The sequence below is a fragment of the Nesoenas mayeri genome (assembly GCF_963082525.1).
Source record: "Nesoenas mayeri genome assembly, chromosome: 1".
Taxonomy (NCBI): Eukaryota; Metazoa; Chordata; class Aves; order Columbiformes; family Columbidae; genus Nesoenas; species Nesoenas mayeri.
In genome coordinates, this window is record NC_137541.1 from 143,231,004 (window position 1) to 143,246,541 (window position 15,538).

Genomic DNA, 15,538 nt, shown 5'->3' on the forward strand with positions numbered 1-15,538 from the left:
TCAACATGAGTCACAAGGAAAACCAATGTTCACCCCTTTAAACCTCCACTGAGAGTCTTGAACAGTGCTGAGAAACTGCACTAACTCCCTACCTAACATCAAAACAAGAGAAGTATTTCGAGGCAAGAACGTCCGCTATTTACCTCATCTATGTACACACAGTATCCTTAACAGGTGACATATGATGTTGCCCTTTGCTATGGGGAAATGGCCTTCTGCTCCTCGTTTACATGCTGTGACATCAGCGGTTGCGTGTATTTCTCAGCCATGCCTTCTTACTGCAAGGCATTAACAAACTAATGAGATATGTGAGCTTATGAGGAAAAATTACTAACTGGGGCAGTGAGTACATTGAGAGGAATGTCCACAAACTCAAGGTGTACATACAAGGGAACTGTTTACTTGGACAGAAATCAGATCTACTTAGCCAGCTTTATAACACTTGCTGGGTTTGAGGTTTCTTTTCCTTCATACTGACTTCAGCTGCTTCATGTACACAGTGTGAAAGGATCTACTTAGGAGCAACCTACTTTTTTATTTATTCATTTATTTTTAAATATCAAACAACCTGTGAGTAAAAAAGCAGAATTGAGGGCATTCTTTGGATCAAAAGAGCAAGCCCCAAAAGTTATATGTTAAATAAACAGTCTGAGTTTTCCTTTAATATGAAGAATTATACATGCCCCCTTTTGAAGTTCAGACTAATCCCAGAATGTCAGTCTTGGAGACGAACATCTGGGAAGAATGTAGCAATACGAGTGTAGCAAAGAGGGAAGAAACACCGAATCCTCTGTACTGGTTCTTGGAGGAAAAAAGTGTCATGGACCGTTTCCAACCTACTGACGTGCAGTTTCCTAAACCGTTAAAGCAGACACAGGTATTGATTCTGAACTGCCTCTAGGAGTGCAATAGTTACTAAGCTTTTACCTCTGTTTTTCTCGATGCTATTCTACAAGGGGTTTGCATGCTCTGTGAAAATGCTGCTGGCGTCAGAGGAGTGGTTGCAGAGCTCACACACCTTGACTTGCAGTCTGCAGCAGGAGGCTAATTACACCTGTTGGAGAATAAGGAGTATTTGACATCCATGCAGCAAATATTCACTTGCATTAAGCAACTGGATTGTAAATTACTATTTTTATTTCCAGTTTAAGAAATAGCACAAAAGTTCTGCTGCTCCAGAAATGTGTTGCAAAAGCAAGTGCTTGTTACTAGTATTTTGTGCTCTGCCACTTTACCAAGAGCCTGACCCTTGCCCACACTTCTGCCTAGGAGATGGCCTGAAGAGAGATGTTTATTTTGCTCCCACACCCACTGAACCGTGGGCTGCTTGAGAGCTGGCACGCTCCTCACTTGCACTTAGGAGGGACTGCGTGCCTGGCAGGGTGACTACGTGCAGCTCTACAGGGAAGGCAAAGCTCCACTTGCTGGCCTTGATTTACTTATTTATGTATGTATTTATTTAAAGCCTACATCTCCTAAAACATTCACACCAGTACATGCCCCAGGGACCAAGCAGTGCAGGCATGCTGATACTGTAAAGGATACTGTTTCCTTGCAACAGACCAGCCACATCCATGCAGGGTAATAACACTTTGCCTTGGTCTCTTCTGAACCCCATGTGGGCCCTCCAGGGTGCATCTTCTGTTCGTTGGGTTGGGTGTTTTACTTTCCAGCCGTTGCACGTGTGACCTGAAACTACAGCTTCAAGAGGATTTTCTGAGGGGCAGAGGATATAGGATGCCTTTTTGGAGAGCGAGCTAGAGGGAGACAACTGCAGAGTCTTGCCCATGCTGCTTTAGGGAGCTGACCTGGAGCAAACCATGCCCAAAGGAGCTAGTTTCTTTCATCAGTGACCCAAGAACTGAGCTCACATAAGAGCACTGTTACCAATCCTGGTATGAGGACATGAGGTTAAATTGTTTGACCATATGGAGGTAGGGACTAGTTATAGTACATCAGGAATTAGATCGGCAGTGATCACTTACACACAAAGCTACAGGAGTTGGCACAGCATGTTGGGAGGATGTACTTGCAAGCATAAACAATTGTCTGCCCAAGCTTTGCAGCTCAGATTTTTCTGAGCTGAGAGTGCTCAACCTGTCTGCCTGGTATCCCCTGTGCTGCCTTACAATGTCAGACTCTCTCAGTCTGAGTTTGTGATAATGCTATTGAAATACTGTTCTCAGTACGAGAGTCCAGATATGAGAGAAAACAACATGGTTCCAAATAGAAAGGGTGTTGGAAACATGGAAGTCTGTTTTAACAGAAAAACTCCAAAACACTGAGCAAGATCCTTGATTTTGCTTTGAATTAGTGCAGTAGCTCTACTGTTTCTGTGTAGAAAGGGCACAGTTACTGGAGGCCTACTGCAGAGGGAAGCCCTGCACAGCAGGTCCAGCTCATCTTTGTGTTTGCTCTGATTAGGATAGCAAAAGGGAGACACATGACCTTGATTATCCTAGCTGGTGGTGAAAATCTAAGGTGTTGCGTTTTAGCCTCTCTGACTTTTGCAACAAGACAGCTGCCCAGCAAGTGCAAGCTTTGAGAGAACAGGGTTTTTGTTGTAGATGCTCTTAACTGAGTTTTCAGATCCCTTCAAAGTAACTCATGGCTGTGCAGAAGTCACGCTCTCAACATCTGTTTTGGTTAATCAAGTACATCGGCATAACCTAAACCAAGGGTGATTAGCTTTAATTCCACAATATTTGTCTAGGTTGTGCTCTGAAGAGAGGGAAGGAACAGAGTTTTTGGAAACAAAACTAATTTTCTTATTTTTGCAATGATCCGAGATTCCAAGACAATCACATTTCACTATCTCCAGAGGGAAATAAGAAAATTTTCAGGATAAATGTTGTTAATATTGGCCACTAGTTGGCATTATTGATACATCCCAGCACATGGAGGTGGTGCAACAAAAACCCAGCAAGGCAGCGCTCCAGGAGCTGCGGCATCCTCTGTGCTTGCCTCACAACCTTCTCCAGCTCTGGAGATTGATGGGTTGTGCTGTGTCATAGCCTGGCCAAAGAAAGCTGCAACACCCTGGACACCACAGCCCCACAATGCCTTCCCAGCTGACCCCCTTTTTCCCCAGTTGATTGCTGTCTGCATGGACTGTGCCAGGTTTCCCATCAGGAGAAGAGGTGACAAGCACTTTTGGTCACTACCCTGCCCAGGAGGAACTTTCTTAGGCTGAAGGCGCCTCACAGGGTTTGGGTCACCACAGATGTTACGTAGTGTTTGGGCCAAAACCCAAATGCTCAAGGTCCACAGCATTAATAATTACAATTTGTAGATGTAGCAATAATTTACCAGTAACTTGCATGGAAGCGCTTTGAGAGCATGAGGCTTCTGGGAGCCAGCTCATCTTGTGCAACTGATGGGTGTGTGTATTTTTGAAAGAGACCTTTGTTACAGAGCTCGGTGGAATTAGACTTGTCTTAATCTGCTTTGACTTGGAGTAGATTTATGCCAGAAGACCTGATAAATAAGGTGTCGCTGATGAAACAAGTATGAGTTGAGGTATCAGAGTGTTGCCCGAAGTGGATTTTCATTGGTTAAAAGAGAGCAAGTCAGCCTTCGGGAGAGCAGAAACTTTGGAATAGAAGAGAAAAAGAAATTCCACACCCTCTTTAAGACAAAAACCTGATTAAATTGTTTTATAGAATAGTTTTCATTCATAAGTAGAGACTAATCTTCAATTAAACCCATTCCAAAATTGTTACTGAATAGAAAGGATAAAGGTGCCGTCTGCCCCTGTCTATGTGTGCTTTAGGGGCCTTCCACAACACAGTAGGATTACAATGAGAAAAATCCACTTTCTGTTTGAAATCCACTTTTTGTCTCAACATTTTTAAGGGAACTGCAGGCAACTATGATGCCCAATCTAATTTTCTGGATTATAGACTTCTCAGATTCACATTACCATTTGCTCATTAAAAGACAAGATCTATTAGCTGCAGTAGTTGGAGACCTTCCTGGCTAGATTACAACAGCTGGCTTCCCTGGCTACCTGGGAGGGATGCAAATGCAAAGGTTGATCAGTCAGATCTGCTTTTGGAAAGCTGGGTTGTAGGTCCTCCCATCAGCTACTGAGTGTGCAAAGAGCATTCAGGGGCTGAAGGATCTCTAAGCAGCAAGGTTTTTTTTTAACAAGGAGAAACTTAGAAGTGTCTACCTAAGGCTAAGGTATCGTAACGGAGATCTAAGGCTTGAAGAAAAGCAGAGAACCATCTCCTTGTGTGTTTAAAACATACAGCCTGATTTCACAAACACTGACTTGCATAAAGAGTGTTGTTTAATGAGAGAGAATGTGTGCTTGGGTGACAGCTGCTGATCAGGGAGCAAGTGAATTTTTACCTTTATTAGACTATGCTACTTCTGGTGCTACTTGGCATCTGATTTCATTTTATAGGTTACACTTGCAAATTATACTGTGACTGCATAAATTCAATCTATGGTGCAAAACAACAGTCTTTTGCGTAGAAAACTGCCTGGCTAACTCCCAGTGAAACCCTTCTTTTACATGACAGTGGAAAAAATAATTGAGTAATATAAAGTAATTCTCTCCTGCCTCCTCATGGGCTGATTAATGTAATTCCATGTTGCACCTGTCCCATGTATTTTAATACAATTAAAACATGTACAATAATCTAAATTGTAGACCTCCAATTTGCATAATATACTTCAGAAATACTGTGTTGTTTTACTACGTATTTTTTGGGGCAACTGTGGTGCTAAGAATGTCCTAATTGCAACCTCATGGACAAAAACACATGCACGTATTTTAGAAGACGGTGACCTCGGTGGAAACAAGGAAAGCAGAGATATTTGTTTGAAAACTAGTACTCTGAGAAGTCTCCCCTGTAAATACTGGTATTAACTCAGTGGTGTTGTTAACAGTAATCACAGGCACACAGTTTCGCCCACTTTTTGTTTCGATATTGTGTTGCTTACCTGTTTCTCCCTGTCGGTCTTGACTGAGAGGCTTTGCCACCACAGCATGGTGCAACCTAAAACCAAAGTAACTTCTGTGTCTGCCCCCTGCCTACTACACACTCTGATAATAGAGAAAAGGAGATGACTCATCTCTTTGTGAGTAACTGCTCACGTTCCCCTTCTCTCTGGGTGCTGCCTACTTGATTCACATGACCAAAAATCCCCTTTCTCTCAAGCCTGTAACCCCAGAGCTGAGACGTGGCAGGAGCAGGGTGAATGTTCCCATGCTGTCACACTTGGGGTGAGGGTATGTGTGTGTGGGGATGTGAGCCTGCATCAGCAGTGGTGGAGTGTTGAGACCGATGCTCGTGGTTTCCATCTCTGCAGCTGCACAAGAGAGTGGAAATTTGGGGTTGCATGTGTTGCGAGTGGGGGCTGTGAAAGCTGTGGGAGGCATCCAGGGGTAATCTTGGAGGACAGTGTATGAGGTGGCATCCATCCCTATCCCTATCATCCCCCTCTCACCTCAACCCTATCCCCATAATCCCCATCCCCATCATCCCCATCCCACCCCAACCTTACCCCTGTCACTCCCATCCCCATCATCTCCAACACCATCTGCATCCCCATCCCGTCCCATTATTCCCATAACCTCCATTTCATTCCACTCCAACCCTATCCCCATCATCCCAATCCCCATCATCCTCATCTCCCCCAGCAACATCACCATCCCACCCCAACCCTATCCCCATCATCCCCACCCCTATCATCCCCATCTCCATCCCCATCCCACCTCATCATCCCCATCATCTCCATGCCACCCCGACCCTATTCCTATCATCCCAATCCCCATCACCCTCATCATCCCCAACCCCATCTCCATCCTCATCCCCATCCCATCCCAACATCGCCACCCCAACCCTATCCTTGTCATCCCCATCTCCATCTCCATTCCCATGCCACCCCATCATCCCCATCTCACCCCAACCCTATCCCCATCATCCTAGTCGCCTTCATCCCCATCCCCATCCCCATCCCCATCCCCATCCCCATCCCCATCCCCATCCCCATCCAGCCCATCATTCCCATTCCAGCGGGGCCGCGGGGGCGCTGCCTAACGCCCGGGCTGGGGGAGTGCGGCGCTGCCGCCTGCCCCTCCCGTCCCTTGCCCCGCTTCCGGGGGGGGGCTGGGGCTCGGGCGGGGCGGGAACCAAACCCCGCCCACTTCGCCCCGCCCCGGGCGCGGCCACCTCCTGTCGCCCTTACGGGAAGCGCGGCCCCGCCCCACTCCAGCCCCGCCCCCGCGGGGGTGGGCGGAGCCGCTATATCCGCCGCCGCCAGCACCACCGCCCCCCACTCTCCGCCGCGTCGCTTTCCGAGCCCTGGCCGGGCCCGCTCCCGCTCCACCGCCCGCCGCTCTCCTCCGCCGCCACCCGCTGCCCCGCGGCACCGCCATGATCGTGGAGAGCAGCCGGGACGTGGCGTCCGATGGCGGTGACGGCGGCGGCGCACTCAGCAGCCCCATCAACCTCGCCTACTTTTACGGGGCCTCGCCCCACTCCAGCGAGGGCAGCTGCTCCCCGGCGCACTCCGCCCCGGGCTCGCCGGGCTCCGACTCGGACCTCTCGGTGAGCAGCCGCGGCGGCGGCCGGAGGGATCCCCGGGGCGGTGCCCGCCCCGCACTGCAAGGTACGGCGTGCCCCGGCGGCGGTCCCGGTCCCGGTCCCCTGCGCCCGGGGGAGCGGCGGCCGGGGAGGGGGGGGCGCGGAGCCGCGGTTCCCACTCCGTCCCTACCGGGAGTGAAGCTGGTCGCGGACCCTTTTAGGCTTAAAAGCCCCCGAAGCAGTGAAAAGCGGGAGCTCAGCGTCGGGCAGCAGCGTTTCGCTGGCGCTACGTGCCCCTCACCCGGGGCATTTCCAGCCTTGCGGGAGCGGCCTGGGGGGGTCTCCGGGTGAGAAGGGGAGTCCCACGCCTGTGAGATTGCGGAGAGAGCATCGCCTCGGCTCTTGTCAGCGAAACCTGGGATTTAGGTTGTTTTTCACAAGCGTCCCCCTTTTTTTTTTTTTTTTTTTAAGTCAAAACGGAGTCGGTGCCTTAAATTCGGGATTTGTTTTCATATCTCAACAGTTGACCAACACATGGCGGGCGGAAAGCAGCATAGAGGACCTTTCCAGGGGGTCCGTGTGAAGAACTCGGTGAAGGAGCTCCTGCTGCACTTCAGGAGCAGCAAACAGATGTCCTCGGGCTCCGCCACAGAGGAAGGCAAGGTAACCAGCATTTTTCAGCACTGATATAATTGCTTTCAATGGTTACTGAAGCTGGCAAAAAAAGATGTGTGATAATGCTAGAAGCGAGTTTGCTGCTTTATCTGATGTGGATGGAGTCGGTGTTTTTCCTTTTCAATACGTAATTGGAGAACAGAGCTTGGGAAGAAATTAGTGAGAAGGTTTATTGTGGGAGAGGAGGCGCTTAAAAATGTCCTTACTAAGCTTTATTTTCTAAAGGGTGTTTGGTTAAAGATACGTTTGTGTTATGAAACCACAGAAACTCCCTGTTAACTTGAATGAGGTCATTCACTGTAAGAACTGGGGAATCTTCTCTAAAGAGAATTGTTTGCCACGCTATTGTGCTGCTCTGTAAGGAGCACACAGTATAAAGACAGACCCCCTTCAGTCTCAAAAGATAGAAACAAAAAAAAAATAGGAATTTCCAAGAAGATTAAAGGGGATTTTTTTTTCTGGATTAGTCTTTCTGAGTGTGTGTTTGCAAGTGTCCTAGATAAGTGGTGTTACAGGAAAATTTTTGCATAGAGATTTTCATGGCATTGAAGAAGTATGAAATTGACTGGCTTACTTATGTTTGAAAGGAAGTCCTCTGACCTCAGAAAGATCATTCTAGATTTTCTTGAGTTTTGTGGTATTGTAACAAATAGCTTAAAAAGCCTTAAGAAAAAGGGTGATTTTCATTTAAGTTCCATACAAATCCTACCATTAATTAAAAACAATTACATTAGGGTTAGCCAATTGTGTACTATAATTCGTCTAAGGTATATCCTATGTTTATAGAAGCAACTCTCTGCTTTTATTCTACTTGTCTTTTTTTTTAATTCCCTTGAAATAACATTATAATAATAGAATAATCTTGATTTTTTTTTTCTTTTTTTTTTTTTTTTTTCTCAAAAGGCACAAGGAGGGCTGGTGAACTACGAGCAGTACACAGGTAAAAACTCCCTCTTTAAAAATATAAATATATTGCAATAAGATTTTAAAAGTTGGTTGTAAGAGTAACCTCCAAATGCATTCTAAATTTGTTTTTCTTTTCAGCAGAGCTGAAGAACATACTAGGTCACAGTGGCAAAAGAAAGGCTCCCGAGCTCCTTTCTGATGGACCTTCTTTCAAACGCCAAGCGAATGTTCACTCACACCTCCTGGTAAACTTGTAATTTATTTTTTTTCCTGTGCTTTTATTTTTTAGTTTGCTTTGTGTGATCAGAAACAGCCAGACAATAATTTTACCTCTAGCTTTCTGGGGCTTGTTTTTATTTTTATTTTTTCCTGACAGACACCACCACAGACACCAACTTCTATGGATAACATGGAAGAGATGCATAAAAACGACCCAAAGTGTGACAGCAATTCTGATCTGCTTCAGAACATTATAAACATCAAGAACGAGTCGAGCCCCATCTCTCTGAACACGGTGCAGGTTAGCTGGTTGCACGCTGTCTCCAGTCACAGCTCGCCCAGTGAACAGTACCAGGAGAGCCCAGTAACACAGGCTTTCTCCTCACCCCAGAAGTACCAGACATTCCAAGATCACACCTCCCAGCATATGCTTGATGCGCCACAGCATTACCAGTTCCCTCCGTCGCAAAACCAGAGTTTGTCACAGAGCTATCCTTCGGATGCCTCTTTGGAGTACAGGCCATTTGCTGCCAGTGACCAGTCTCCTGGCTACCAGCAGAATACCTTTGAGAACCATGAACTGCAGTACTGCCAGCCGCAGAGCTTCTCCTCCCTCTTGAACGACTCCGAAGGCTCAGAGGGCATCTCTGCTCCCCTCCAGCCACTGGCCAGTGCCCACCAACAGGCTGATGTCAGCCCCCATGCTCCAAACTTCAGCTTGATTTCCAATAATGTCTGTGGCAGTCTGGATCGCAGTGTCTCTTTGTCTACTTTGAATGTCTCTCTACCTGACCAAAACATTGCCAGAAGCACGACGCAGCTGGGCAAGTCATTTTTTCAGTGGCAAGTGGAGCAGGAGGAAAGCAAACTGGCTAATATCTCTCAGGACCAATTCCTTGCAAAAGACTCAGATGGAGACACGTGAGTGCTGTTTATCTCTGTGTTTCTGACGTGGAAGGTTGGGGAATGTTTGGGTTTTGGTGGGCCACAGGATTGTAATGTAAGCTATTTATTATCAGTGTTTGTGTGTCATGAGTGCAGTGGTTTCGCTAATCAAATGAAACTCATGGTCTTGCTGATGGGCTGTGATGCACAAAGTTGTGGCACACTGAGTAGTTAAGGTGCTTGTCTAATTTCAGGTACTTATCATTAGTCTTTTATCTTGTAAATGGGGAGAAAAAGATTCTAATTTAGATGCTTTAAATTTCCCTGGCAAGAAGGTGTCTGTATTCCTGACTTAGTAACTCAGAGGAGGTCTGAAGCTGGCAATGCAACACTCTGATATGTTTGGATCTATGCTGTGACTTGAGCTCCACTTTGTCTGGTGGTGTAACTCTGTTTCCCCTCTTTCCTGCAGCTTCCTTCACATTGCGGTTGCCCAGGGCAGACGAGCTCTGTCCTATGTTCTTGCAAGGAAGATGGCTGCCATGCACATGCTGGATATTAAAGAGCACAATGGCCAGGTGAGGTTCTCAAAAATCTTTGCACCTGCTTTGTGTACCTGAGTGCTTCTGCATGTCTGGACCTTGAGGAAGATGTGGTGAAAGGCTTATTTAATATTAACCCCAAGATTTAACCTGCATACTAATATTAACCTTGGGCTATTAATACTTCTTGGGATCACCTTGAGCTGGTAAAACTATGTGCTCTGCTTCATTTGTCCTGGCTTCCTGGTATTCATAATCACTGCTTAAATAATACCAGGTAGCTAGGCTTTTTATTTGTTTTAGTTGCTCTTTCCTGTTAGAGATCAGATGACTAATAGTTTGAATTTTCTTCTCGATGTTTGCAGAGTGCTTTCCAGGTTGCTGTGGCTGCCAATCAGCATCTCATTGTGCAGGACTTGGTTAGCTTGGGGGCTCAAGTCAACACCACAGACTGCTGGGGTAGAACACCGTTGCATGTTTGCGCTGAGAAGGGGCATGCCCAGGTCCTTCAGGTAAGAACCAGGAAGGCGTAGCTCTGCCCTGACTGTTAATGCTTATATTTCATATTAGTCCTCTTGGGGAAACTCTGAGAACACCACTCCTCACTTTCTTTCTCTGTGGAGCCTTGTGAATGTCTCAGCGCTCTACAGTAATGGCTTAAAGTGAAACTGAATTTGACATCAAAGTTCTTACCAGCATTTAAGTAATTTGGTGGAATCCTCTAGCTTAGGAAAAAAATAAGTCTCTTAATGCAATTATTTACTGCAAATTCGTTGCAGTAAGGCTGTATACAAGTTGAGAAAGCAGTATGTGGTTTGGATAAGGCTTAAATGCATGCATCTTCGCACTTTTGTAGGCAATCCAAAAGGGAGCCATGGGAAGCAATCAGTATGTAGACCTTGAGGCAACAAACTATGATGGTGAGTCGTTAAAAGTTTATAATTTACAGAGTTACTGGATGTTATGTTTTATGGCTGCTGATGTGAATGTTATCCTGGGTTGAGAAGCAATAAAATTGAGTACATCTTTGCCAGGTTGAAATTTACATTTACAATTGAGATTACATTACAATTGGCATATAGATAAAAACATGGTTAGTCTGTGCCTGTCAGGGCCTCTTCCCTCTTACATGTGATTACCGTGTTTGGTGTGCAGAGCGTAGGTGGTAATAGGTTGTTGAAAACATGTGAGTGCCAGCAATACACTGGTGGATACAGCAACCTGTATCTCTGACACCAGAGAGCTGTTTTAATTGAACTATTTTCCATGTAACAACCTTTTCTAAAGTATAATGTGTTAAAAAAAAATATATATATATATGTATGTATGTATATGTATATCAGAAACAGATTCTTTTGTCTGCTGGCGGAGAGCTCAGAGTAGGTTGTTACTTAACCACTCTGGCAATGGACAACCCAAATCCCATGCCATTCAAGAACAATCACTGTCACAAACGTGGAACCGTCCCTGGCTTGACGGGGAGAGAAGTTCCTTTAACCATCCTTCAAACCAAGCAACCTGTCAATACTTGTATATTGCATTTGTTAATTAATGATGTATGTTGAGTTTTTATTATTTTTTTATGTTAAGGTTTGACAGCACTGCACTGTGCTGTTCTGGCCCATAATACTGTGCTGCATGAACTGCAAAACAGTCAGCCACCTCACTCCCCTGAGGTCCAGGAACTTCTGCTGAGAAACAAGAGCCTGGTAGAAACCATCAGGATTTTAATACAAATGGGAGCATCTGTTGAAGCAAAAGTAAGTACAGCAGCTCTATGTGAAGTGCCAGTTCCAGAGAGAAGGTGGAAGCAGAACATGTCCCTTTCTGCCACATCACATTTTAGCTTTATTACAAAGGAAGAAGACTAATTTGAAAGCTTCTCTACAGCTTGATTTACCCAAGTGGAATGAGAATGTTGCATTTATTCAGAACAAGGTATTATCAATGCAAATGAACCATGGAGAAAGAGGGAGGTGATAGTCTCATTTCTGGATTAAGAATGATGCTATGCTGGCTGCAGCTGGTTGTGTTTTAAAAGAAATATATTTGGAGCACTCTGAGGTATCTGTAATAATAGGGTACTGATGATACCTTGTTCTTTAACTACAAATTTTCGTCAAAAAGTGCTTCCCTGTCCAATTTATGTCTGTGCAGGGCCAGATCATTACTTAACTTAGTATAACATTTATTGTTTTGGTTGTGTAAGCTCAAGTGCCAAATGAGATCTGGTCCACCATTCATTACATGTTCATATTAAAATATATGCTCAGATTGACTTTCAATGAATTGTAGTGTAAATATGTTTGCTCAACACTCTGTAGTTACTCTGCTTCCTGTTTTGTCTGCATCTATACCCTTGATAGGTTGAAGCACCTTCAGGGAAAACTAACAGTTCTTTTTTGATAGGATCGCAAAAGTGGTCGCACAGCTTTACATTTGGCAGCAGAAGAAGCGAACCTGGAGCTCATTCGTCTCTTTTTGGAGCTGCCCAACTGCCTCTCTTTTATTAATGCAAAGGTATGATGATTTTTCCAGAATGCAGATGTGTTATGGGATGTGCACAAGTGTGGCATCACAGGTGTCCTGAACCTTGTGCCCCTGCCTTTTCTTCATGGAGTTACTTATGTCTTCTCCAGGCTTACAATGGCAACACAGCACTGCATGTAGCAGCCAGCCTGCACTATCGGGTGAGCCAACTGGATGCTGTGCGCCTGCTAATGCGAAAGGGAGCTGATCCAAGTGCCAGAAACTTGGAGAATGAGCAGCCAGTTCATCTGGTTCCTGATGGCCTTGTAGGAGAACAGGTAAACAAACAGCCCCCTTTCCAACCCCCTAAAACAGACAAACAAAAGCAAACCAACCAAACAAAAATAACCCACCAAAACCAGCCCTCTCCTTTATTCCCATCTGTCCCAATCTACACACAAGCCTTATTCCTCTACCAAAGTTTCCTTTGGGTTTTGAGTTGCAGCTTTTAAGGAAAAGATTGAGCAAATGCAATTTAATTCAGGGATCTCTGGTTTTAATGTCAAGATCAGGCAGAATATACTAAGCCCTAAAATTAGTTTTCACTTGTAGCTTTTACTTTTTCCATCTCAAAAGGTTTTTCTTAGCCAGCTAGGTTTGTTCTTTGTAACCCTGCAACATACTGGAGGTAATATCCCTTTTGTTTGTCTCAGTGTGGCCTGAGATCATGCTTTTATTGCTCTTGTCATAATTAGTAATGGCAGTTCTTAGGCCTGAGTAACAGATGAAGAAAATCCCCTTTTCCTAGGAACTATACAAATACATGATGAAAAATGACTTTTGACCCAAGCAGCTAATAATTTAAGCAAATGAGTAATTCTGTTGCCCTTCATTGGTTCAAATACTGTAAAGTTTGATCAGTTCTGGTGGAACTGAACTCAAACCTAGGCTTAGATAAATGAGGAATGCAGAACTGGGTCCAGGTTGTGGGTGTGTTTTGTTTTTTGTGTTGATTTTTTTTTTTCTTTCAGATAATGACTCATTTTAGGATGATGAACACTAATGTTTTGTGTTTTTGTGTTTTCCAGATAAGACGTATCCTAAAAGGCAAGGCGATTCAGCAGAGAGTGTCGCCATTTTGAGCTCCATGTTTCTTGGAGTTTAGCAACTCACACTCACTGTCAGTCAGGCAGTCCTAATGTATCTGTAAATAGACCATTTGCCCAGTGTGGGCAAATGTTAGTTGTTTCTGTGAAACAAAAGTATTTTGTTCACTATTATATAGTGGGTTATATAAGAGTTAAAAAAAATAAAAAAAACAAAACCAAACAAAACTCAACAATCAAATTCCTCTGAGCAAACAGGAATGTTTCATTCCCAAATATCTGGAAGATTTGCCCGGATACCTGGATTTCATAGCAATGGCAAGACTGAGTTTATTTAAACAGCCATACAGATAACTTGTAAACAAGGACAATTCTACAGGGAATATTTTTATTTAGAGAGGGATGATACATGTTAACATTACAGAGTTTTTTTGTTGTGTTTTTAATAACACTTAAATATTAAGTGCAAGAGAAATCATATTTTTGAAGTTGAAAATTTATTTATGTAACTTTTTAGCTTTTTTCCAGTATCTTGTGCAGGATTGTATTTAGTCACTGGCATTATTGTACAGCTCTATAGTTCTAAGAATCTATTGATTGCTTGGGGAATGAACTGAAGGAACAAGTTCCTTGATATTGAACTTTCAAATTGCATATACAATTTTAATACTATACTGGTGCAAATTGAGTAAAATGTGTTGTTTTGAAAGACTGAAAACTGAAAGGACAGTTAAGATAGACTGTCCTGAGCACTGATTTGTGCATGCTTTTGGAATTGTTAATAAAACATGAAAAGCCATGCTTTCTTAGAGGACTTGTAGCAGTTTCTCTCGTACCCAGTAGAGGTTTTTCTTTTGGTGGGACAATAGATTGAGTGAGAAGAGATAATGACTTTTATAGTGTATATAACTTTGTTGTACTTTAAGGAATGTGATCCTGATTCAGTGAAAGTATTTAGCATGGACTTTAACTATTGATGCATGCTGAAATCTCTCCATGTTAATTATAATAATTCAATATGTGTAAGCCCCACTTGTGTCAGTAGGACTTAAGCACATGCATAAGTAGTTTGCTTAACTGAGCTCTAGTTAATTCTAGAGATCTACTGTTTTTCACCTCCTAAACAGAGTTAGTCCATTTATGGTTTTACCTTATAGGTATAGTGGCTAGTCAAGTAATATTTGAAGCTAATGTTTTTCTATTTTTTAATAATTATGGGTGTTAATGCAAAATGTATACTAATGATGCTGTATACTTGTGTTCTGTTGGAGAAAACTTCCTCCTATCACTTTCTGAATGATCCATGCTGGGTTGTAATCCAGTACTATGTTCTCTGTATGGTCTTTGCTCTTAAACTGTTTTTGCATCACACGCAATTCTCTGCCATAACTGTTTAATTAGACTGATTCTGCTGTTTTGACAAAGTATGTCTTGTAGACAAGCTAAGTGAAGAAATCTGATATGTGGAGGCCTATTTGTGATGTATTTCCTGAAGGGTCTCATGTAACTTGTGTTTGAATAAACATGCTAATTACATTTTTATGCTTACTGTCTGTTACACAAATGATGAATTCAAGTTTGAGATAAAGCTGATTTAGCACAGTAATACTGTGAGACTGATGAAGGTCCATTTGTTAAGGATGAAATGCAATCTTTCCTGCTGTTTGTGCTTCCTCTTGATGCTGGTTTTGAAGCTGTTGCTTGTGTGTTTTGGGTCATGCACCATGTGGTTGTGTTGCATGAGTATACAGTAGATGTACACAAAATAGTTAATAGTCACCAGGTTGTCCAGATTGCACGTAGTTACCTGAACACTTATCCCTATATACTTGGACAAATGATACCAGTTCTCATGAAGTCATGTTTTCCCAGTGACTTCCTTGCCTTGGTCCTCAATTGTTAGAGCTGGGGTACACGAAGTCACCTTAGCATGGGGGAAAGTCTGTACGAGCAGATGAAGCTATACATGGGGAAAGAATCTCCTTGCTTCACAAATAAAAACATGGGCTCTGAGCTGGCCATGACCTTTCAGGAGCAGGAATTGTCATCACAGATGGTCCTTGCTGAACACTGAGTTGGTGAGATGGCAACAGTCAAGAAAAGCAGATGAACCATTAGGATCTGTAGGAAAGGAACTGAAGGAAAACGAGCACTTCCATGCTATTGTATAAACCTGTTGGCCACCCTGACTTACAGC

General features: G+C 43.9%; 1 protein-coding gene across 3 annotated transcripts; it reads left to right on the forward strand.

Annotated features, from left to right (window-relative positions):
• The first annotated feature begins 6,325 nt into the window (after positions 1–6,325).
• Positions 6,326–13,559, forward strand: NFKBIZ (NFKB inhibitor zeta). 3 transcript variants are annotated; one of them, XM_080355574.1, is made up of 12 exons: positions 6,326–6,624; positions 7,063–7,202; positions 8,118–8,154; positions 8,259–8,365; positions 8,497–9,260; positions 9,697–9,802; positions 10,132–10,278; positions 10,623–10,686; positions 11,357–11,526; positions 12,176–12,286; positions 12,406–12,573; positions 13,324–13,559. In XM_080355574.1, the coding sequence occupies exons 1-12, from the start codon at positions 6,390–6,392 to the stop codon at positions 13,375–13,377; spliced, it is 2,103 nt and encodes a 700-aa protein (XP_080211700.1). In that variant the 5' UTR covers positions 6,326–6,389; the 3' UTR covers positions 13,378–13,559. The 3 variants fall into 3 exon arrangements, with proteins under 3 accessions (XP_080211700.1, XP_080211701.1, XP_080211702.1); XM_080355575.1 differs by having other exon boundaries at positions 8,262–8,365; XM_080355576.1 differs by lacking the exon at positions 6,326–6,624 and adding an exon at positions 6,884–6,965.
• Positions 13,560–15,538: the final 1,979 nt, after the last annotated feature.

What these genes read in the sequence shown, in the direction of transcription:
- NFKBIZ (XM_080355574.1), top strand. Translation starts at nt 6,390, where the DNA reads ATGATCGTGGAGAGCAGCCGGGACGTGGCGTCCGATGGCGGTGACGGC. An exon ending in GAACTACGAGCAGTACACAG is followed by an intron (nt 8,155 to 8,258) that starts GTAAAAACTCCC and finishes TTTTCTTTTCAG; the next exon opens with CAGAGCTGAAGAACATACTA. An exon ending in TGAGGCAACAAACTATGATG is followed by an intron (nt 10,687 to 11,356) that starts GTGAGTCGTTAA and finishes TTTTATGTTAAG; the next exon opens with GTTTGACAGCACTGCACTGT.